General features: G+C 50.1%; 3 protein-coding genes across 3 annotated transcripts; 2 read left to right on the top strand and 1 right to left on the bottom strand.

Moving 5' to 3' along the window:
- The first annotated feature begins 4 nt into the window (after nucleotides 1-4).
- Nucleotides 5-3,351, top strand: ARF5 (ADP ribosylation factor 5). The gene is made up of 6 exons (XM_019825068.3): nucleotides 5-170; nucleotides 709-789; nucleotides 1,140-1,249; nucleotides 2,022-2,093; nucleotides 2,637-2,762; nucleotides 2,865-3,351. Exons 1-6 carry the CDS (start codon nucleotides 104-106, stop codon nucleotides 2,949-2,951), a joined length of 543 nt encoding a protein of 180 aa, XP_019680627.2. The 5' UTR covers nucleotides 5-103; the 3' UTR covers nucleotides 2,952-3,351.
- Nucleotides 3,352-4,821: 1,470 nt separating this feature from the next.
- Nucleotides 4,822-12,206, top strand: FSCN3 (fascin actin-bundling protein 3). The gene is made up of 7 exons (XM_003983007.5): nucleotides 4,822-5,132; nucleotides 6,185-6,881; nucleotides 7,199-7,317; nucleotides 8,873-9,032; nucleotides 9,504-9,674; nucleotides 10,008-10,213; nucleotides 12,040-12,206. Exons 1-6 carry the CDS (start codon nucleotides 4,992-4,994, stop codon nucleotides 10,211-10,213), a joined length of 1,494 nt encoding a protein of 497 aa, XP_003983056.2. The 5' UTR covers nucleotides 4,822-4,991; the 3' UTR covers nucleotides 12,040-12,206.
- A 3,636-nt stretch (nucleotides 12,207-15,842) lies between these two features.
- Nucleotides 15,843-20,511, bottom strand: PAX4 (paired box 4). The gene is given in 11 exon segments (XM_004001293.4): nucleotides 15,843-16,195; nucleotides 16,197-16,210; nucleotides 16,540-16,678; nucleotides 16,930-16,985; nucleotides 17,462-17,531; nucleotides 17,892-17,974; nucleotides 18,198-18,323; nucleotides 18,930-19,005; nucleotides 19,287-19,502; nucleotides 19,793-19,972; nucleotides 20,323-20,511. Coding segments are annotated over 11 exon segments (1,371 nt in total). The 3' UTR covers nucleotides 15,843-15,973.
- Nucleotides 20,512-23,916: the final 3,405 nt, after the last annotated feature.

Raw genomic sequence — 23,916 nt, forward strand, 5'->3', positions numbered from 1 at the left:
GGCGGAGCCTCCTCCTTCTGCTGCTGCGCCCCATCCCCCAGCAGCCGGCCGGTTCCAGCCCGCACCCCGCGTCCGTGCCCGCACCCCCTCCCCCGGCCCCGCCATGGGCCTCACCGTGTCCGCGCTCTTTTCGCGGATCTTCGGGAAGAAGCAGATGCGGATCCTCATGGGTGAGGCAGATCAAGCGCGCGCGGCCCGGACCGGAGCGTCGGCCCCCGCGGAGTCCTCCCGCCCCCGCATCCCTCCGATCCCGGCTCAGCCTGGTCTCTGACCCTGAGTCACCCACCTCCTAACCACCCCCACCCCCCGCCGGGGTCACTGTCCTCGGGCGGCTCGCGGTCTGCAGCGCCGACCCCGGGGCCTGAGCTTGGGAGCTGCGGGCCTGGGTGGGGTGAAGCTCCCTACGCCCCAGCCCGGCTGGTAAGAAGGGAGGATTCCGCCCTTGGAGACGACTTTTAAAAGGAACGTGGCCCTCCTTTTATGCCCTTTACCCACTAGCCCTCTTCAGCCCCTCGCCCGCTTTGGGGCTGGAGTTGGTGTTCACCATCAGACCGCCCTCAAGGCCTCGAAGGCAGATAACAGCGCGCACCTGCAGGCGCAGGGGCTCTCCGCCCCCGTCTCCATCGGCTGTCCTGGCCTCTCCCCTTCCCTGGTCTCTAGAGGGCTCCCTCGCTCCCGTCTCCAGCCCTCTGCCCCTCTCCTTTGCAGTTGGCTTGGATGCAGCTGGCAAGACCACAATCCTTTACAAACTGAAGTTGGGGGAGATTGTCACCACCATCCCCACCATAGGTGAGTTCTGAGGCGAGGCCGGGAGGAGCGGGAGGCTGGTGGCAGGCCTTCTCTGGGTCTGCTCGCGATTCTGCCTGAGGCTCTTATCTCTGTGCAGGGGCTGACCCTGACACTAGACACGGCTACCTGAGAAGTGGGTCACAGTTACCTTTACTTGCTGGATAGTGCCGAGGCTGAGTGAATGTGACCTAGCCCCGCCTGGTCTGTGGACTGCAGGCCCTCTGGGGTTCTGTTCCCAGCAGACTTGATCGTTTCCTGGTTTTAGGTCTCTGATGACTCTACATAGATTTAGTGAGTTCCTTTCTTTCAGGACTTTGTTTTCATTTTTTTTTTTTTCCAATTATCTCCAGGCTTCAATGTGGAAACAGTGGAATACAAGAACATTTGTTTCACAGTCTGGGACGTGGGAGGCCAGGACAAGATTCGGCCTCTGTGGCGACACTACTTCCAGAACACTCAGGTGGGGATGGGCTCTCCAACCCCACGAGAAAAGGTGTTAGGACTGCAAAGACTGAGATGTTGGCCTAGGCTGGGCCCCCAAGCCAGGAAAAAAACCCTTTACCTCCCTCTATCTGTGTTTGTAGGCTTGCCTCTACTCGTCCTTCAGAACTGGCATTATTAGTCTTCTGAGACTTAGCCACCCTACACTCTCCTGACAAGCAGGGTTCTGGGTCCATGCTGTCTTATTTACTTTTTTTTTTTTTTTAAGTTTATTTATTTATTTTGAGAGAGAGAATCCCAAGCAGGACCCGTGCTGTCAGTGCAGAGCCAGACAAGGGGCTCAAACTCAGGAGCGGTGAGATCATGACCTGAGCAGAAATCAAGAGTGGACATTTAACTAACTAAGCTACCCTAGTGCCCCTATTTATTTTATTTTATTTCATTTTTTTAAGTAAGCTTTACCCCCAGTGTGGGGCTTCAACTCAGCTCCAGGATCAAGAGTCACACATACTACCGACCGAAACAGCCAGGCGCCCTCATACTGCCTCATTTAAGTCTCATCAAGTCTTTCCCTGTTCCCTTGCACCTCTCCTAGCCACACTGCTTGCCTGAGGGCAGAGGCTGTATCCCGGGCAGGGTGTCTCCAGTTTGTGCCAGGATGTTTGCAGAGCCTTGTGAAAGTTTACTCGATGAGAAGGGTTTGGACACAAAGATGGGAAGAAGAAAGCCAGACTAGGGTATGTCCCAGGTGGGAGTAATTGCTCGCCCTTTCTTCCTTCCTTCCCACCCAGGGCCTCATCTTCGTAGTGGACAGTAATGACCGAGAGCGGGTCCAGGAATCTGCTGATGAGCTCCAGAAGATGGTGAGCCCCCAGAGCACTGGGAACTGAGCCCTGGTTTGGAGGCAGAGCTCTGAGATCTCTGTGCCAGTGTGAAAGTCAGGAAATGCCTCACGGGCCTTGAACGTGTTTCTCTTTGTGACACCGACACAAGGAGTATCTCGTCCTGTTTTGAATTTGAGTCAGGTGAAAAGTATAGGACTGACTTTTTCCTTGTCAGGAAACTGATTTCTTATGGCTTTGCCTCTGAGAAGTTGGCAGGGAAAGGAGGATTGTATGTCGTGGAGAGAAACTTCATCTTACATTCTTCATTCTTGGTTTTCCATTTGGAAATGTTGTCACTTTGACTAGGGCAGGTCATTAGAAAAAGGCTCTGGACTTCGGGCCAGATGGCCTCAAGCTGATTTATGATTCTGCGTCTTGTGTTCAGCAGCAGACTGCACAATATTACATTCTTCCCCACAAATATGCTGGAAGGTAGAAGGGGGGGGCTCCCTCCACAGCAGGGAAGAGGAAGCCTGGAGACCCTGCTAGGGCTCCAGATTCCATCCCCTTCGTCTCTCTCAGCTGCAGGAAGACGAGCTGCGGGATGCGGTGCTGCTGGTGTTTGCCAACAAGCAGGACATGCCCAATGCCATGCCCGTGAGCGAGCTGACCGACAAGCTGGGGCTGCAGCACTTGCGCAGCCGCACGGTGAGGGTCCTGCCTCTCCCAGGGGAGCCACAGGCTGGGGCCAGGAGGAAAGGCATCCCCTTGTCTTCCCTGCTACTGACCTTTTTTTCCTTCTCCCCACAGTGGTACGTCCAGGCCACCTGTGCCACCCAAGGCACAGGCCTGTATGATGGGCTGGACTGGCTGTCCCATGAGCTGTCGAAGCGCTAGCAAACCAGGGGCCGGCCCCTGCTGCCCGGAAGCTCCCGCGTGCATCCCGGGATGACCAGATTCCCGGACTCCTCAGGCAGTGCCCTTCCCTCCCACTCCTCCTCTCCCACAGACACAGGCCTCTGCTCCTGCTCCTGCCTGCATGTTCTCTCTGTCATTGGAGCCTGGAGCCTCGCTCTCCGGGCACGGAGGGGTCCACTCTCCTGCTTGCTGGAGCCTGTGGAAGGGACCTCCAGGGCTAAGGCCCCTTTTTCCAGAGGAGGAGCAGGGATCTGGGTTTACTTTTGTTTTTTCCATTTTGGGTGTACCCTTGGGGCCAGATGGGGAGGGAAGGTGAGGGCTCCGGGTGGTGCTATGATGTGGCACTGGATATTGAGTAATAAATTTGCTGTGGTTTGTACACAGTGTTGTCTGTAGCCTAGAAGCGGGGGTTTGGGGGGAGGCTGGGTTGTTGGGTACAAAGGGACAATATGACAGGGGGAGGCTCAAAACGCTAAGGCTGCTCAGCCAACCCCTTTCCCCCAGTGTGCACATACACATCACTGCCTTCCCCTAGCTCAGCCTCTCCCTCCTTGTTCTTGAGGATACAGTACTTCGGGGGTTCCAGTGGAGGAGATTCCACTCCCTTCCCAATTCCAGGGGGCCTTTGCTGAGGATAACAGGCTCTACCTCATGATTCTGTAAATCACACACTTCCTGTTCGTCTCTATCTCCTAGCTACTTAGAGCAGTGGCTCTTCATGGTTACTGTGCACATTAAAATTCAGGGGGAGGGCATATTTATTAAAAAGAGGGTCCCGAGATAACCTTTAGAAAATATGATTCATCAGGACCAGTGTGAAGCCCAAGAATATGCATCTTAAAGATTACCCAGGTGATTCTGTCACCCGTAGTCTATTAGCCTTCTTCTGTAAAACATTGGTAGGGCCTTGCAAATTACAGTTCCTCACCTTGCACTGGAACTCTTTCTACCTGGGAAGACAACCCTGCCCTCTACTCCCCTACTCCCACCACGGGGAATAAGAAAGCATATGAATGGAACCAGGAGTGTGGGCTATTCTCCAAGTGTGGTTTACTCTGCCCGTTCTTTGAATCCCAGCAAAGCTTAAGCAAAAACCACCATCACCACCATTATTTCCTCTTGCCTTTCTCCTGTGATGTTGTCAATTCCTCCATGTTCTTCACTGATTTTCGCCGTGAGCTTTGTAGGAAATGAGCCCTGTAGGGGCTTTCCCTACAGAGGAAATGGCCGTTGGCCAACAGAGACCCTTTGAGGGCAAGGGCTCATATCCTGAGGGCCAGCACTCGCTGGCTGCCCAGCAGCAGTGCGGCTGGGGATTATGAGGAAGATGCCCAGTGCTCTCCCCATCTAGGGCATTTTCCTTACCCTGCTTTAAGCCAGCCCTTTCTGATTAATATGAGTAATTTGATCCTTGCTGGTTATCTGTCTAGGGTTTCCTCACACTTCCTGAAAAGCACCTTCTGAGACATTTTGGCCTCATCCTCCCAAGGGCTGTAAAAGTTAATCGATTTTTCTTGGATATCTTGAACTTTAAAAACACTTGAGTCCCAAGGGAGCCAAGCAGAACTCATTTCGGAGGATGGAAAGAGGTTGGTTTTTACCCTGCCATTAAAATGAGGAACAGACATGAAGAAGGAGAAGGACTTGCCTGTAGTCATGGGCTATCACTGGTACAGGCCAAAGTTCTGATGCCCAGTCTTCGTTCAGCCGACCTTGGTGCCTGGAGTCATGTGAGGAGGTTAATGCCCAAGGCCCTAGACCCACTTCCTCTGGGCTGTAGATTGACAATGCTGTGCCAGTGCCCTTTCCCCACTATGGATAAGAGGCAGCCCTCACAGTCACAATGCTCCCGGGTCACAGAGGCGCTGGGCCCTAGCCCAGCCTCTGCCTGAGAAGTTCCCTCTGGGAACGTCTTCTGGTGGCTACTACAGGCCTGATTCTAGGCCCTATGGCCTGTGGAACCACACCACTGGGGGGAAGGCTGGGCCGGACAGAGTCATCACCTGTGGTGCCGGCCCCATGGATGACGTGGAGTGGACGCAAAGCCCCAAGCCTGAGGAGCTAAGGGTTGGGCTCATCAGCTGGGCAGGATCCTACCTCACTTATGAGACGTATAAGAATATAGTCACTGCTACTGCGAGGGGTTTGGGCCGGAGACAGGTAACAAAGCAAACCTGTACTGGAGCCATTTTTCCCAATGGCCAAGCTCTCGTGAGCGTGTGCGTGTGTCCATGTGTCTGTGTGCGCACACGCGGTGGTGGCAGGGGTACACTCTCAGCCTAATCATCTTCCCAGCCTTTGACATTGTCAGGCTGAGAGCCTCCTACCCCAGGCTTTTGGTCACAGGTCTCCACTGCCCCGTCTCCCCCTCTCTAAACCTGTTCCGAGAGACAAAGTGTTAGCCCTTCCTTCCTAGTCTTCCCTGGCTGGTCTCTTCCTTCCATCCCAATACAGAGTGGTTGCGTCATCACAAAGAGGCGAGATAACAGCCCAGGCTGGAAGGCAAAATTGTGGGCGTCCAAGGGAAGTTGGACAAGTGGAGTGACGGCAAGGCCTATGATTCTGTTCTGGTTGTAGTTCAGGGATGGGGTACTCTACAAGCCTAGGAGAGCTCATTTTAGAAAGGGGTATAGGCAGCCCTGCAACAGTACAACAGAGTGAGGCGGTAGCAAGGTCCTTGTTTAGAACAGGGTTGATCACAGCTGAACCAGACAACTGCATCTCAACTGTGTGTGTTCCCATCCTTATCCCTGGAGCCTGGACCCACCTGTAAGAGGTCTTGCTCTTCTCCTGCCATGCTGGCGAGGTGGGCTTTGGGGATGGGAGTGTGGCTAGTGTGCTCTCCAGGGGCAACAGTGAGGAAGAGGAAAGTAACATTGAAACCAAAACACTTCTTGGAAAATTAGGTATTGAAGGAAGCCACCAAGTAAGAGAGAGGGAAGTTTACCTTCTGGTAGCTGGAAGAAGTAAGCATTTAGAGCTTCTCTTGGGATCTTGAGAAGCGCTCTGATTCCAGGAATAGAGGCCCCTGAAATCTTTTGATTACTGTTGGATGAGAGGGTGGAAGAGCTGACCGCAAGGAGGCTGATGGGGAGGAGAAGGTGGTTGGTCCCAAGGAAGGTTCTAGGGTGATGCCAGGGGTGATGGTGGTAGGGCTCCCTGGCCTAGTCATGTGGCAGTACTGATTTCCTTCTTCCTCCCAATGCCTCTAGACCTGGGAGATCTTGGTGAGCAATCAACACGATACACAGGCTGTTGTACGACTAAGGAGCTTTCAGGGCCTCTACCTCCTATGCGAGGCAGATGGCAGTCTATCCTATGGCCGGCCAAGGACCAGCCACCATGGATGCTTCCTACTGCGTTTCCACCGCAATGGCAAGTGGACTCTCCAGTGCATTATTAGTGGTCGTTATCTGGAGTCTGATGGTGAAGATGTGTTCTGCAACTCCAGGGTCCTCTCAGCTTACCACATGTGGACCCCCCGGCCAGCTCTGCATGTCCATGTGATCCTCTACAGCCCCATTAACCACTGCTATGCCCGGGCTGACCCTACCACGGGCCGCGTCTGGGTGGATGCGCCAGTGCCCTGCCTGGAGGAATGTGGCTTCCTGTTGCATTTCCAAGATGGATGCTACCACCTGGAGACCTCAACACACTTCTTCTTGTCCCACTTAGACCGGCTGGCCCCCCAACCCTCATCACAGACAGCTTTTCACATGCAAGTGCGACCTGGAGGGCTCGTGGCACTGAGCGATGGAGAAGGAGGCATACTGTATCCACAGGGCACACGTCTGCTCCTGGGCCTGGGCTCCAGTCCCCATAGGGGTGAGGAGTGGTTCATCCTACAGCGCTGTCCGACATGGGTCAGCCTCAGGTCAAAGACTCGGAAGTTCCTCTCCATCATCTATGGCAAGTGCTGGGTTCAACACTGCTGTGGAGGGAGGGAGAGCTGGCTGCTGAAAAGAGAAAAATATGTTTGGGATCAGCAAAGATTTTTGAATGTGCTGGGATCCCAAGAAGATCTCTTGTGCCATGGAGCAGGGTGATAAGGCCAGGGTCATGGGCTTTAGGGGAAAGTAGCCTGGGTCTTTCCAAGTTCCTATGGTCCAGAAGGGGATGAAAGCTGAGGGGGGCAAACAGAGGGAACCCCAGCCATAAATCGTGGAGGAGGGGCTGACACTGAGGGTGAGACCAGACTCTCCCTCTGACATATTCTTTCTCTGCAGATGTTGAGGTATATGCTGCCTCTGAGCACGTAACCCCAATGTCCTTGTTCCAGTTTGAATGTGACAACGAGAGCCTCACCCTGCAGCTTCGTGCAGCAAATGGCTGCTACCTAGCCCAGGTAAGACCTTGGCCTTCTGAGCAAGAGAACCCTTGATCCCTGAGTTCTCTCATTCTAGACGTACTTTCTCCTTCTTCAAGGCAAGTGACTAGATGCTGAAGTGAACAATGGAGGCCCATATCAATTTTCAACCAATGGGCCCAATTTTATCCAATAGGGCCTCCTAAAAAAATTTTACTTTCTTGAGGCAGAATGTATTTACAATAGAATGTACCACTTTTAAGCATACAATAAGTTTTGACAAATATATATATACCTATGCAAGTATGCCACAATCACAAGTTAGAGAATATTTCTATCTTCACAGAAATTCCCTCTTTTCCCTTTTGTGTATTCTGTCACTATAGATTAGATTTGTCTATTCTAGAATTTCATATAAATGGAATCACATGGGGTTGCAGTATGTATTCTTCCATCAGCATAACGTTTGTGAGATTCATGATCTGTGTACCACTGGTTTGTTCCTTTTTATTGCTGCGTAGTGTTCCATACTAGTACTCATAAACACAAACGTAATTTGCTTATCCATTTGCTTGTCGATGAACCCTTGAGTTGTTTCCAGTGTGGGCTACTATGAATAAAGTTACTATGAACATCTGTGTACAAGTTTTTTTGTGGGCCCGTATTTTTAGTTATCTTAAGGCAAGTACCTAGCAGTCGAAATATTGGGTCACGTGATCAATGTGCATTTATATTTTTAAGAAAATGTTAGTTTTTGAAAGGGAGTATGCAATTTTACATTCTTGCCAGTGATGTATGAGGGTTCTAATTACTCCACATCCTCGTCGTGATGTCTGTCTTTTTAATTTTAGCCACTCTAGTAGGTATGTAGTGACATCTTACTGTGGCTTTAATTTGCATCTCCCTTACAATTAATAATGTTGAGTATCTTTTCATGTGCTTACTGGCCATTTGTAGATCTTCTCTGTGAGGTGTCTGTTCACATCTTTTGCCCATCTGTCACTGGGTTGTTTATCTTATTATTGAGTTTTGAGAGTTCTTTCTATGTTCTGAAGTCAAGTTCTTTGCCAAATATATGTGTTGTGTTTCCTCCCAATCTGTGGCTTGCCTTTTCATTTGCTTACAAGTGTCTTTTGAGCAGCAAGTTTTTAATTTTGATGAGGTACCAATTTCTCCATTTATAAGTGGTTAGTGAGTTTTCATCCCAATAAATCACTGCCTGTCCCAAAGTTGCAAAGAATTTCCCGTGTCTTCTTGTAGACATTTTATTGTTTGGCTTTCATTTTTATGTCTATGATCCATTTTGAAATGATTTTGGAGTCTGGGCTGAGGACTATTTCTCTCCATATGGATATCCAGGTCCCTTTTTAATAATGGGCTCTGGGAAATAGCAAACTGGGGAAGTGGGAGAGCTAAGGCCACAATACGTTTTCCAAAAAGGATGGGAAAGCATAAAGCATACCCTCCCAGGGTAGGGAGAATGAAGAAAGCTAGTGGGTGGTATGTGGGAAAGGGTCTAGGAATAGAAACTCTGGGAAGAAAGCTGAGATTTTCAGTCCTTGTTTCCCCTCTCTGCTCCCTATCATCTCTCCAGAGGCACCACAGGACAGTGGTAGCTAATGGGCACCCAATGGAGCCTGGCACCTTCTTCCACATGCACTGGAACTGCGGCAGGATTATCCTGCAGGCTCCCAATGGACGCTTCTTGGGCATCATAGACAATGGCCTGCTGATGGCCAAAGCCACCATTCCAGGTAAGCACAACAGCCTTCCTGCCAGGTTATTCCAAGTCAGAGATGCTTTCAGAGGGAGCTGAGATATGACAGAAAGAGCACTGGAGTTGGAGCCAGAAGATTTGGGTCTGTATATTTGCTGAGTCACTGATTTTTTGTCATCGCTTGGGCAAACCACTTCTTTGAGCTTCAGTTTCATTGGCTCCATTATCAATGGAAGTGATATCCAACCTGCCTGCCTCACAGGATTATCGTGAGGATTAAATAGTCTCACACATCTCAAAGGAAGGAAGAACATCAACGTTTCTCGGGTTCCACAAGTGCTTTCACAAACATTTCATAAGCACCTAGCATACAATCCAGCACATAGTAGGTGTTCAAAAATTGTTAAAGTATTGACAACACCTTACAATTAGGGCCCCTCTTCCTGCTTCTATCGGTGAAGGCATCTAGAAGCAGCTCATCCAGATAACTCTTTTCTGTTTCTTTTAGGCCCAAATGAGGAATTTGGGATTCGATTAGCTAACCGTCCCTTCCTCGTATTGCGAGGTCGTTATGGGTATGTGGGCACCTCATCAGAGCACGACCTAATGAAGTGCAATATGGATCAGCCTGACTGCATTCACCTGCTGCCTTGCCGCCAAGGCATCTACCACTTCCAGGGTGAGGAGCTCCTCTTCTTCATCCCTGGGGTCAGAGTCTACCCCTGCCTTGGCCCCAACTCAGACTTCAGGGCCTGCTGCTCAGACCCTACTCACCATAAAAGGAGAAACAGAGTTTCTGTTTGTTTTCACACTTCAAGACCCCCCCCCCCGCCCCAGAATGGGTCGGCAGAACAAAACCCAGCCCTCCTGTGTTTCCATAGGGGGACCTGCCAACACAGGCAGGGTAGGGTAGTCAGGGAGGGTTGGCATGCTTCCCAGGAGCCTCCTCAGGCTGTACTGTTGGAGAACTTTGTCCTGAATAGGGCACTGACCTGAGCTCTTCCCTCCTCAGCACAGGGTGGATCCTTCTGGTCAATAACGTCCTTTGGCACCTTTCGCCCTTGGGGAAAGTTCGCTCTCAACTTCTGTATAGAGCTTCATGGGAGCAACTTGCTCACAGTACTGGCACCCAATGGCTTCTACATGCGATCCGACCGAAGCGGCACCCTGTTGGCAGACAGCGAGGAGATTACCAAAGAGTGTATTTGGGAATTTTAGGTAAGACAAAATGGGCAAGGACCTGGAGATGAGGGAGCAGGAACTGAGGGGCAAGAAAGGAAGGGAGGTGGGTGAGAGTGAGACCAAAACACCTCCCCCGGGCTGACGTCTGTCCCACAACTTGATCAATGCCAGACATTTGTTCCAGATATGTGCTTTTCCTCTTAGGGCTTCTAACCCCAGCCTTGCTAGAGAAAGGAGGGGCAATCAGATCTAGATTTCTCACTATTATGCCACACTGACACGAGTGTGCAAGCAAACTTGCAGGGGACAAAATCGGGTGTACTCGTGTGTGTTTATCTTTCGTTGTTAAGATGCAGTTTTGTCCCATGTTTCGGGGAGACAGGTAACTCTGAGGGTATGCTTTCTATCCCATGCACTTTCTATCCCTACACCCTTGGATCCCTATGGCTCCCAAATATTCATCTGCAGCCTTGACCCTCCTCCCGAACTCTAACTTCATCTCTTTCCAACTTCCTGATGGGCACTTGACTTGACTTTGTCTTGCTATCCCCTCAAAATCAGCCGACTCACCCTCCCCTCCAAAGATGATCCTTCCTGCCCTCCCCATGGCCATCTAGGGCATGGCTGCCCTCTCAAATGCTTCTGGATCAAGACCTCAGCACCATGTCTCCTTCCTCCCGTTCATTCCCTTTACCAAACCCTGAAAATTCTTGGGTACTCCCTTAACTATGCCTCTTGAGGGCTTACTCTTTCTTAACTACCTTTGGTACCTTTGGTTCCAGGCTTGTCACCAAAAGCCTACACCGCAGTAACCCCCCACCCCAGCAGCACTCCCCTGCCTCAGGTCCATCCTATTCAATCTCCTCTCCACACCAAGTTTGCTTTCCTAAGGTGCTGCCTCCAATCCATCATTCCCTGTTCATACCTCTTCAGGATGCCTCACTGCCCTTAGCCCCGTTTCTTCACAGCTGACCTCGCTTTCTCGACTTGGAAAGTTATGAGGATGTTGTAGGAAGAAGAACTTTGGTTTTGGTATCATATAAACCTGGAACTTTAGGGAAATTGCTTTAACATTTCTAGGCCTTGGTTTCCTTATCTGTAAAGTGAGAATAATATCTACTTCATAGGGTGGTATGACGGTCAAGTGACAATATGAATCCAGATATAGACCCCTAACATATGTTCACTCCCTTCTTCCATTTTCTACCAGTTTTCTACAGAAACCCTTTACTATGGCCAAACTGGATGAAATCACACTGGGCTTGTTTTCTTATCTGTTATGTGAAGGGTTTTGATTTAACTAAATTTCTCAGGCTCCTCCCAGCCTGACATTCCAATAGACAGTGTATCATAGTGGTTAAGAGCTCATTTTTGGACTCAGAACTGGGTTCTGATAAAATTAGATTTTTATCAGTTTAACTTGTTGTTTGACTCTGGAAAAATGAACCTCACAAAGCCTATTCCTTGTGGATAAAATGGGAATATAATATCTATCTCCTGGGATTGTTGTGTTATGTGAGATAATGATTTTAAAATGCTCAGTAAACAACCTGGCACCTAGCGCATTCTACTCTATCGGAAGCCTTCCCCAATCCTGTTGAATTCTTAGTAAATCTTTTCTGTTGAATTTAGTATCCCTTTGAACTCTGATGCTATTTTTATGCCATTAATATGATTTAAAAAATAAGTTTTACTGTCTTTTCCTATCAATTAACTTCACATGCATCTATGTGATCCCTCATCAAGAATGGAACAAATCATTTTATTGTCTCTTTTCGCAGATGGTCTTAGCAGGTTTTTCTTAAAAGCCTAAGCTCAGCAAATGACTGACTGAAGCTTTCTATTTCCTCTTCCCTTCCCAGGTCAATGGGATGCTACCTACAGAAATCCAAATCCTCCAGGAGAAACTACTACGCTAAACACAAGAGGAACCCCAGAGTCCAAATCCATGAGAATATCTGTTACAGAACTTTCCCTACCCAGTTTAGCAAAACACCTGTTTCAAGTGACAATACATCACAAAAGGCCACCCCCAAGACCCTGGTGTGCATCTGACTCAGTACAGAATAGGGGTCTGGATATGGGTGGAGACTGAGGCCCCAGACCACTCCAAGTTCTATCCAGAAGAGGCGGCACCAAATGGCAACCAGTTCTTACAATGATCTTTCCCATTCCCACCAGAATCGCTAGACTTTTTCCAGTGATTCCATAAGGAGCCAGTTTTGCCCTGAAGGATTAAGAATCCAGATATGATTAGCTGTCCTTTTTGTTTTGAAAGAATGATTACCAATCCTATGGGCACAGGGCAATGGTAATAACACCTTATGCTGGTATAGCACACTCCCTCAGCACCACCCTGGAGGTTTACCAATTATCCCACCTTATCATTACCTTTGATCTCATCAGTTGGGCAAGACAGGTACTTTCCCCATCACTGCCCACCTTTTACAGGGAGCTGAAGTGATTTGCCCAAGGTCCCACGACTGGGGTTTCTGACTCAATTTCCTCAACTAGAATGGACTGTAATGTCCACTACTCTTTCCATCAAAACAGAGTTTCCAAAATGACCATCATTCTTGCACTGTCTGTATAACTTTGGCCTTCATCTACCTACCATATGCTCTATCAATGTCTTTATTGACATAGACTCTTAAGTACTTTTCTTTAGAAAGGAATATTTTAATCACTGTCATAAAATGTAAGACCAGAATCACTTGCCAAATAGAAAGTGACCTTAAAAATAAATACAATCAGGGCCACCTGAGTGGCTCAGTCAGTTAAGCATCTGACTCTTAACTTTGGCTCAGGTCATGGTCTCACAGTTCGTGAGATCAAACCCTGTACTGGGCTCTGTGCTGTGGGCACAGAGCCTGCTTGGGATTCTCTCTCTCTCTCTCTCTCTCTCTTTCCTCCTATCTCTACCCCTCCCCTGCTCATGCTCTCTCTTTCTCTCTCTCGCACAAATATAAATAAATAAATAAATAAATAAATAAATAAATAAATAAACAAAAACAAAATGATTATCAAATCCTAGTTAGATTTCCCTCCCCTGTCCAAGGCTCAGAACCTGTGTTTCCCTTTCCCTCTGTTAAAAAAAAAAGCGGGGGGGTGGGGGGGTGGGCAGGGCGCCTGGGTGGTTCAGTCAGTTGAGCATCCGGCTTTGGCCCAGGTCATGATCTCACGGGCTCTGTGCTGACAGCTCAGAGCCTGGAACCTGTTTCAGATTCTGTGTCTCCCTCTCTCTCTGCTCCTCCCCTGCTCATGCTCTGTCTCTCTCGCTCTCTCAAAGATAAAGAAACATTAAAAACAAAAAGATTAACAACTGTTATAGAGGCACTAAATACTAGGACCAAAATGAAAGCTTCTGTTTGATGCAATCAAATTGAATTGAAAGGGAGTGGAAAGGTGAATAATTTTCTCATTTCTGACTCACTATTATTTAAATTTTTTTTACCGTTTATTTATTTTTGAGACAGAGAGAGACAGAGCATGAACGGGGGAGGGGCAGAGAGAGAGGGAGACACAGAATCGGAAACAGGCTCCGAGCCGTCAGCCCAGAGCCCGACGCTGGGCTCGGGCTCACGGACCGTGAGATTGTGACCTGAGCTGAAGTCGGACGCCCAACCAACTGAGCCACCCAGGCGCCCCATCTGACTCACCCTTATTTAAAGCAGTGTCTACATGCCTCCTAAAATGTTCTCAAATACCAACAGTGATGCCTGACCCCCACTTTGGGGGAATTGCACCACACTATAATGAGTGCCTGGTTTTTAAACCTGTTGAGAAAAGAAGCTAAAACCACAACATGAGAGAGGTTCCATCTGCACAGAGGAAACTGACCTCAGGTTTTTGTAAGTATGTTTTTCCTCAAGAGATATAAAAGAATTTTGTAAGAATTTTAATATAATAAGTGAAGCTTGAGAACGCCAGAGACTAGGGCATTTCTTTCCCAGAGAACTTTAAGAACAGGCCAAAGATATGGAGTGGAATACACTCTTCAGAGAGATAGGACCTCGGGGGTCATTTAAGGCAGGATCTCTTCCTCATCGTTCCATAAACGCATGTACAAACTCGGATGCATGGGTATGCGTGTGCATGGAGGCACACACACCCCCCACTCATAGTCTCTTAGGCCCCACTCCCCCCAGGTGGCCATCCATCCTCCGCTTGATCGTGCTTGGCCATGGGGCCTCAGCTGACAGCTCCCTCCATTGCTGACATCAGTCCTGTAGTTGAATGAATGGCTTGTTCGCAGACTGTGCTGTGCAGATTGTCTTCCCACAAAACCTTACCCATTTACCTAGGCTGTCTGTCAGCAGGGCAGAGGCAGGGTAGGCTCCGTCCCCCTTGGAATTTCATTCTAGAGCTGTGCTGTCCCATAGAACGTTTTGTCCTGATGGAAATGTTCTGTAATGTTTACTGTCTGATACGGCAGCCAGGGGACACATGTGACCTTTGGGCATTTGATATGTAGCTAGTGGGAATGAGGAGTTGGGGTGTTCATTTTACACAAATTTTTGAAATGTTTTGTTTTTGAGAGAGAGAAAGAGAGAGAGTAAGTGGGGGAGAGGCAGAGAGAGAGAGGGAGACACAGAATCTGAAGCAGGCTGCAGGCTCTCAGCTGTCAGCACAGAGCCCAACCCAGAGCTTCAGATTAGTGACCCATGAGATCATGGCCTGAGCCGAAGTCAGTTGCTTAACCGACTGAGCCACCCAGGTGCCCCAGCATTTTACTTAATTTTAGTCACATTACAATAGCCACATGTGGTTGGTGGCTACTTATTGCAGAGCACAGCTCTAGAGTGTTTGATGAAGATAGCTTCTGGATGAGTAGCACTCCCAGATGAGAGAAAACAAACGTGCCCCCACTCCTTTTATCCCACTTTGTGCCATCAACCATTATCAGTCCATGCCCCTGCTCTTCAAAAGGGAAAGAATTTGGATATTATTCTTCAAAATATCCCATTCTTCACCCCCTTCTCCCCATATTCCCCCTCTTTCTCTACATACCAAGGCTTCCCAGGGGGAGCCAGATTTTTTTTTTTTTTTCAGAGAGACAAAACTGAGAAGATGTGAAACTTACTGCCAAGAAGTTGCAAGCAAACATGCCCCAGGGGTGTGTATAAAGGGACAGAGTATGAAAGATGGCATTTCCACTCTGCTGCTTTGCAAAAAATACACATGCAATTAAGGAAGTAATGTCTATTTCCTCAGATTAAGGAATTACTGTATATTGTAGTTATGTAAAAGTCCCTTATTTTTGGAGATACCTGTTGGGACTTAAAAGTGACATGCCATGATGTACTATCAGTGTGTGTGTGGGCACAATATGAGTGCCTGAGTGTCCACACTAATATAGATACATATCTACATACATATGTAGATATACACCCAGGTAGATGAATATATAGATTAGACAGATTGGGTAGATAGTTCCATAAACATATAGATAAATTAAATAGATGGCAGCTAGATACATACATAGTTACATACATAAAGAGATCATACAGATAGATTGGAAGATAGGAAGATAAAAGACAGCTAGCTAGCTAGCTAGATAGATAGATATAGAGCAAACTATATCATTGTTAAAAGTAGAGGTGGGAGTATGCATATTCATGGGAAAAACACAAACAGGAAGTACTGCTAATTAAAAAAATGCTTTTATTCCTGCCAACTAGAGGCCATTTAAGGCCAGCATGAGTGGGCACGGCTTTCCCAGCCCCTCCAAACAGGTGCCGCATAGAAGGGGCAGTGAGACAGGACCAGACCGGGTCCACAGATGAGGAGAATGAGTCACAGGAAGGAAGAGGAACCAATAATCTGCTTGGGAAGGATGATATTAGATCCTCCCCACCCCATCTCCTTTCCACTCTGGCCCTCCTCCCTCATTCCAGGCCTTGCAGGGGTGGGGAGCTGGACCAGAGCAAGGCCGCAGGGGCACCAACACTGGCCACGGCGGCAGTGGAAGGAAGGGTAAGGATGGCAAAGCACTACTGAATCCAGGGAGCTCAGCTGCAGGAGGCAGGTGGCCTGCAGAGACAAAGAGAGGGTGAGTTTGGGTTTGTTGCTGTCACCCCACCCCTCAAAGTCACTGGTGGGGAGAGGGACAGATATCCGTTCTCTACCCTGGATATATACACTCACATCCCAATCCAACCCCCTTTTCCTTCTACATCTGTCAGTGGAAATATAGACTCAGCGGGTGTTAGCATCCAACCTTGTAGGCCATGGAAGGAATGAAGAAAGCTGTATCAAGGTTCCCTTGGTGACCCCAACTGGAGATCCATGCCCTCTTGCGGGTCAAGGAGTAAGCCTTCCCCACACCCTGCAGGAATGAGGCCTGGCCTGTGGATTCTTACCCCAGCAGGGCTTGAGAGAGGCTTGGGGTGGGTTGTCACTCAGACACCTGTCTGGTGCTGTCCCCCAGCACAGCTGATAGCAGGAGGGACCCAAGGATTCCAGGGCAGGCAGGACTGCTGAAGACACACTCCCAGGGGGCTGCCACAAAAAGCAAGAGGAGACCCTCAGTTGTCAGTGATGCCTCCTATTTAGCAGAACTGGGGCCCCAAGGCTGCCCCCATGCCTCCAACTGTCTCCTGCACAACTCTAGAGGGCACCATACACATGGTAGACTGTGAGCATGGTGCTTTCTGAAATGTGAGTTGTAGGAACCAGGAGCAGTCAGGAATTGGGAGAAGCAGTGAGCCCTTGTCTTCCCAGTTCACAAACTCCCCTCTCTTCCTGGATACCTGTGCAGAGATGATCCCAGGGGAGGCATTGGGCACAGTTGGTACATGGGAAGCACCTACAAGGTGAGAGTAGATCCACTCAGAAGGAGGAATAGGTTTGGGGAGCGGGGAGTAGCGGGGAGGTTCTAAGAAAGATGGCAACTTCTGGCAGGGATGGGAGGAGATGGATGCTATAACCCTAAACTGCCTTCCTCCCCAAGGCAGGCCCTTGGGAGACTGGGGAAGAAGGATTAAATGTCAGGGATGGTAAACGGGGCAGTGCAGACCTAAAGAGCAGAGACTCTGAATGCTGAGCATCTAACACAGAATCTGGCACACGGAAGATGCCAAGTAAATGTTTAGTGGATGGATGGATGGATGGATGGATGGATGGTGGATGGATGGATGGATAGTGGAGGGACAGACAGGTGGGTGGGTGGATAGATGGATAGGTGAGTGGATGGATGCATGGATAGATCCATGCACGCATGGATGCATGGAAGGATGGGTGGGTAGATGAGTGGATGGAAGAATGGATGTGCAGGAAAATTACCTGGAATCTGCATTTCCCACTTGAGCTTCTCTTGTCGGCGCCATTTGGCTCTTCGGTTGGAAAACCAGACCTGAAGGAGAGCAGAACGGTGTAGCTGGCTGTGCCCTTCGCTACCTGGCACCTACTGCTCTCATCACATGTTTCTGGTCTGGACCCAGAGCACAGACCCTTCCTCAGACCTGATGTCCCTCCTCCCTGCTCTGGCCTTTGTTCTCTGTCCCCCTCCTCACTTCAAAGGCTTGGAGTGGGCAAGAGAAGAGAGGAATCGGCAGAAGGAGAACAAGGAGGGTCTTGTGTCTGACTTTTTTCTACAAACGAATCTCTTTCCACCTTTTCCCCGCCATCTGCCCCTCACCAGAACCCAAAACCACCTCAGCACAGAGTCTTTGTTCTTGCGTTTTGTGCACCTTGTGTGGCAGGGTTCACTCACCCTCACCGTGTCCTCAGGCAGAGAGGTGGCAGCGGCCAGCTTTCCACGGGCCACTGAATCAGGATACTGCCCACGCTGGAACTCTGCAGAGATCGAGGCTCAAGTAGTAAGGTCACAGGGAGAGGAGCAAGGCATGGATCTCCCCCTCAGGCCCCATTCCCACCTGCTATGACCCTAAACTACCCTCCTCCTTAAGGTAAGGCCACCCACAGCCTCCGCTTCTCAGCCTTTGCCCACAGGCCACAGGGCCGTTGCCTGTGTCACACCAAGCACCCTTTCACCTGCTGTCTGCCCCAGCCCTGGCACCTTTCTCCAGAGCCTCAGCTTGGCCTGGGGAGAAGATGGTCCGATTCCGGTGGCCAGTCCCTGGGTGGGGACCCCGAGGAACCTCACAGCCACTGCGGGGAGTGTGAGGAACTGGAGTCAAAACATCTGTAAAGGGGGACAGTGGCTTGTAGCGGTTTGTGATGTTTCTTCTCATCAGATGGGGTTCCCAAGGCCCTGGGACTATGGATAAGGGACAACATGGATATAAGAGCAGAGCCATGCTCTTAGGGAATTCACAGTTTCTTGGAGGTTACTAAAGGAGCACTTAGTGGGAGGCACTCCCAATGCCATGGTTGAGTGCATGCTTCGTGTTTGGGGAAACAGCAGCAAGGTTGGCCCAGGTTTGCATGATTCCACAGAATGTGAAGAGCACTCTGAGAGGCTGTGCATGAGGCATAGGGAGGGTGTGGGAGGTCCAGCCCTGCCTCTTCCTTGGCAGATCCTGTGAACCTAGGGGCCAGAGGACCTGAGTTCTGTCACAGGACCTGCCAACAACTAGCTGGTAACCTTGGGTAAGCCATTTCTCTTCTCTAAGCTTCAGCTCTTTTCTGCCAGGAGAGAGCAATACTCCTTGCCAGGCCCTCCTTATTGTCTTGTTGTCAGTGAGGGTGATCCAAGAAAGAACAAGAAAGGGCTTTGCCAACTGTAAGATGCTTATGTTTGCTCTGATCATCCCTGTAAAATGCTTACGTTTGCAGCTCCAAGACCCACCTGGTGACCTGAGCTGTGCCCAGGGCAGTCGGTGGTCCTCCTGTAGTGCCCGCAGGACTCGGTTGATGGAAGAGACCTGGGGGTGTCAGGATGTTGAGAGGGGAGGTGGTGCACAGACCCAGGGTTATATTCCTGAGGATGTTTCCCCAGTAGCCTTTCTCTCCTCCGTCCTGGCCCACACATCTTTCCCAGGGAAGCCTCCTTTCTTCTCTCCTATCTCGCCACTCCCACTTTACAGAAGGGGGCCCAGCAACCCTGCCCTGCCAGGCTGGAATGGCCTCATTGCCAAGTAAGAAGGGATCTTCTTCCCAGACGGCCTGTTCACCAGCCTTGGTGCAGGGAGGGGAGGGCACTTACACTGGGAGTCTTGTCCTGGGTGCAAAGCCCTTCAGCACAGAGCTGGCGTTGGATCTCCCAGGCAAAGAGGGCAGGGCGCTCACCCTTCAGCTGGGCAATTCGAGCCACCACAGGGGGTGTGGCCAGTCGGGGTTTGCTGCCCCCAATCCCCTTGGGCTCCAAGACACCTGTGCGGTAGTAACGCGCTAGGATCTTGCTCACACAGCCATTAGATACCTGGGTCAGATAAGAAGCAAGGACAGGTAAGGCATGATGGGCAGAGGGTGAGTGTCCCTAGGGCAGCAGGAGGCTCCAAGGCAAAGTGAGACTTAGTGGACCAGGCTGCAGAGTTAAGAATTCAGCCTCACCTTTGGGAGCCTGAAGCTCCCCATCCCAGGCCCCAAGAGGGTCTTCTAGGAAGTAGCCCAAGCCTCGAAAGCCCTCAGAGTCTGCAACAGCCTCAGACTTGCCTTAAGAGGGTGCTTTGTTCCTGCTTCTTGTCCCCATCACCTGGTAAAGCATACTACCTTAAGGCTCCGTGAGATGTCGCAGGGCCGCATCCCGCTGACTGCCAGCCGAACAATCCGCTGCCGGGTGTCCAGGGGCAGGGGCCGGCCGTTCACAAAAAGCCCCCCCAGCTGATTCACACTGCTGGTCCCTGGACATGAGAAGGAGGCATCCACACATCTCCCCTCTCCCCTGCCCACCTGTGGCAAGGAGGACCCTCTTGGGGAGGGTTACTCAGGTCCCTCAAGTCTGGTTTCCCACCACACAGAAAGTCCTCTCCCCAGGGGACTGCTCCCCTTCTGCTCCCAGGGTCCCCCAGCTCTCACTTTCTTTGGGAGGTGGCTCATAGTTGAGTCTTTGCTTTGGGGCCATTTGCACTGACCCCACTGATCTAAGGGAAGCAGGGTGGAGCAGAGAGGGAGTGACTGAACCAAACTCCCCCAGAACACTGGCCAAGGGCATGGAAACCATGTGGATGAAAGCAGGGCCCTGAGATATACCTTCCCTCCTTGCACCAACCTGTTCTTCCCACTTCTCCCAGGTGTCTTACCATCCTGTGGCATGTTCCAGGCTGACACTTCTCACAGAAGGGCAGGAACTGGGAAGACTGGGGAGAGGGGTTCCTCCTGGGAGCTCCTTCTTTGGTCTTGGAGCTCGGTCTACAATGATTGAGATTATTTGGGTGAAATCTCTTGCTCAGAACCGTCTTGGGTTGTAGTGTTTTGTGATAGAGGGCCATGTTTCTAAAATTTGCCAGAAGGTTGGCTGAGAAAATCCAAATTCTCTTTACTTATGCCCTTCTGTGATGAACTAATACATCACAGGGCCAGCAGAGGACTGGATCTTTCTGGGTGACCTGATAAGGGCCTGGAGGGTGAGAGGGTTCTCACTTCTCACACATTCATTATAAGAATTCAGGGAGGTGGAAAAGGATTATGCTCCCAAATGCTCATGCCTTTCCCTTTTGCAAATGGACACCTGTTGTCTCTGATCCCTCAAAAGCCTTCTCAGCACTTTGGCCTCCTAAGTTCAGTCTCAATAGGGTCAAAACCCAAACCTTAGAATATTCTGCCTAGCCAGAAGAGGGCAATCAGTGACCAAAGATCCCAATTGCCTTGGTCTGAGGTTAGAGACCAGGTTCAAGACTCTGCCTTCACTATCAGGAAGCTATTAAGGTTAGTTTCTCCAAACCACCAACCAGAAAGCTTTCCTCAGAAAACTTCCCCTGGGAGGTCTTGCTCCTGACTCTTTTTGTACTCTCCAGGGACCTCTGGGGAAACACAGGGGCTCCGTCCTCGCCGCCCCCCCCACCCCCCGCCCTGGGGAATCGAGGTTCTGGTTCCACCCACTGGAAGTATTGACGAACAAGCATGAATTCCTGGCTTCTCTCAGAAGACACAACTCCTGGCATCTTCTAACCTGCTGGGGTTATTGTTCTTATTGACTCTGGAGAGTTCTAGATCTCACAGAGAAGGAGTTTCACTCTCAGAGACCAATTCCTTGAGATCAGACACTCACTCATTGAACTAACACTTATGGAAAGCATGTTGAAGGCAGAGAGCGAGGAATAGGAGAGAGCTGCATGGTGACACAATACATTGTGAGCACAGGAGAGTCTCTGAGCAGCAAGGGACGCTTTGTCTCTCTTGCTTTCCTCAGCAAGTAACAGGAGTTGAAACCACCTCTTTTCATGCCTGGAACCCTGGCAGGGCTAGAGGTCACCCCAGGAAATAGCTTGTGCATAGAACTTTCCTGTAATAACTATGCCATCTTGGCTCAGTTAACTAATCTGCAATTATTTGCTGAATAAAGTATTAACCATCAGCACATTGCTGGTTGTTCAGGATGAAGGGAGTGAAAAGAAAGGAACAAGGGTTTTGCCCTCCAAGAGATTACAGTGCAGCCGGGAAGAGGAGAGAAGCGCAGGGGGGAAACAGGGAACTCACAGATTATGGCATCCGGAGCCGCTTTTCAACTCGGTGGCTGAATTGGCTTTTACTCACTCCTCTCCGGACAGGTAGAGACACATTCCCCTTTGAGCTCTCATCTTTCCAGAAAGTCAGGAAAGAAGGCAGAGATCTTTCCAAAAAGAAAGCCGAGGCACGGATCGGCATTCCCACAAATCAGGGACCACCCAGGGAACAAAACTCAAGGAGGGTTAGTTAGAAGCCAGTCCCTCACCAGAAGACAACATTTCCAACTCCTCATCATGGGGCTCTTTCTCTGCCCCCAACCCTGCTTCCCATAGGTGCGATTGCCAGCTAAGCAACGGAGAGAGGAGAGTCAAGAATGCAAAGGGCTCTGTCGGGGCAGTGGGATATGGGAGCTCAGGATACCAGCCAAGTCTTTGAAATGACTGTGTGCCCTCTAAGTGACCAGAGCTCAGAGGAGGAGTGGGGACTCAGGTTCCACATCCAAACTTAAATCCACATCCAACCTTTCCCAACAGCCACCCACTCCTTCCCAGCACTCACAATAACTTGCCTGGGAAAAGAACTGGTGCTCACAAGTTGGAAAAGCAGGGTAGGAGTTGGAGAGGCAGGAAGGCGCTAGGCTGCAAAGACAGAAGGGGAGAGAAGTTGGCTTGGTCACACAAAGACATGGAGACAGCATGGGAGGCAGAGCAGACAATGAGCCTGTAGGTGAGCTACCTGTGTGGAGGCAATGAGGTGGGTGCTTCAGTGGGAGGGTCTCAGTCTCCTGTGCTGGGCTCCTGAGACCCCTGCAGGTTCCAGGGGTGATGGTGGTCTGGTCCTAGTAACAGCCTCCACTCTGCTCCTGCTTCAGTCCTGCCAGGGGGTCCAGAGCTACAGAGAGCCCGTGCTCAGGAACAGAGGGCGGCCTTCTGGGAGCAGCCAGTGATGTCACAAGCCATGAGCAGAGGAGAGAGGAGGAGGGAGGTGTGCATGGGGCTGACAGACACCGGCTCCGAGGCAGAGCAAACCACAGCCACTGACCCATTCTGTCCTTCCATGGGAAGTCCTCAGAGCCCACCTTGTGTCTAACTGCCACCATAAAGCAGGGACAGAGCCATCTTCCATGCAGGCCCCCCTGGACCCAGAGTGCACCCACTCAGGGGTCAGTACTCCTGAAGGGAATGGAGAATATGGAGATGGGGGAATTTCAGACTATATCCTCAAGGCATGGAATGCACAGAAGCCCAAGGGTGACTTCCAGAACCACAGACAGCTTCCCAGCCAGAATGCACACGCCAGGGGTCTGGGATCAACTCCTGGGTCTTGTGTGTATTACTAGCAAAGATAAATGGGTATATAGACTGATACCGAATACTGACCAAGTTGACCTCTAACTCTCTGAGAGAACGATGGTACATGTAGAAAAGCACGTGTCACACAGCACCAGCTCTCTCCACAGAGCATCTTCACCAATGCTCCAATTGGCTCCTTGACTGAGGTGACGCCAAGGGTGAATTTTTGCCTAGAAATAGGGGGACCCTCGACTCTAGAACCCTGGCAACAGTGGTGATGGTAATGAGCCTCTAAGGGTAGTTAGGATGCAAGTGGGGTGTTTATGAGGAGGAATGCAGCTTGGTTTTTATTCTCTCCATCTCTAGATGTCAGCAGGCTCCATTCTACTAGGGATTTATTTGGTGCTATTAAACTCTATGTTATAAATGACACTCCTGTTGCCACAGAGGACACCAAAGGTTATCTGGATCATTGTTGGGGTGGGGGAAACCAGTAGTTGGCTAGGTGGTTCTTCTGGAGTGGGATGCTGCAGGTGAAAGAAACACAGCCCTAGCAATGGAAGCTTCATGGCCACCATAGTTTTGGGCAGATCCTTCATGAAGGAATCAACATGGGAAGTCCTTTGGGTCCATTCCATACCTTGGACTCTGTGAAACCCTCTCAGAAGTCAGGCTGAAAGTAAGTAGGGTGTAGGGCAATAAGAGTAGCCCCAGAGGGTGGAAGAATGGATTTCGCTGGCCAGTGCTCTGGTTTTGGGGAGGAATGGGGTGGGTTGTTGTACATTCAGCTTGATCCTAGGATTGAGAACACTTGTTCTCAAAACAGGGCCAAATGTGTCACAGAAATGGATTTTCTGTCTTACCCCCATTTGTACTCCCCTCCTCTTCCAGCCTCCTTCAGCACCCTCAAGCTGGCCTAGAGCCCCTGGCCATGGG

Source organism: Felis catus, chromosome A2, assembly GCF_018350175.1.
Source record: "Felis catus isolate Fca126 chromosome A2, F.catus_Fca126_mat1.0, whole genome shotgun sequence".
In the NCBI taxonomy this organism is placed as follows: domain Eukaryota; kingdom Metazoa; phylum Chordata; class Mammalia; order Carnivora; family Felidae; genus Felis; species Felis catus.

Bases quoted from the DNA above. Each gene is read 5' to 3' on its own strand.
- FSCN3 (XM_003983007.5), top strand. From the start codon at position 4,992: ATGGATGACGTGGAGTGGACGCAAAGCCCCAAGCCTGAGGAGCTAAGG. The intron at 6,882-7,198 runs GCAAGTGCTGGG...CTTTCTCTGCAG, and splicing joins GTTCCTCTCCATCATCTATG to ATGTTGAGGTATATGCTGCC. The intron at 9,675-10,007 runs GTGAGGAGCTCC...TTCCCTCCTCAG, and splicing joins AGGCATCTACCACTTCCAGG to CACAGGGTGGATCCTTCTGG.
- ARF5 (XM_019825068.3), top strand. From the start codon at position 104: ATGGGCCTCACCGTGTCCGCGCTCTTTTCGCGGATCTTCGGGAAGAAG. The intron at 171-708 runs GTGAGGCAGATC...TCTCCTTTGCAG, and splicing joins GCAGATGCGGATCCTCATGG to TTGGCTTGGATGCAGCTGGC. The intron at 790-1,139 runs GTGAGTTCTGAG...AATTATCTCCAG, and splicing joins CACCACCATCCCCACCATAG to GCTTCAATGTGGAAACAGTG.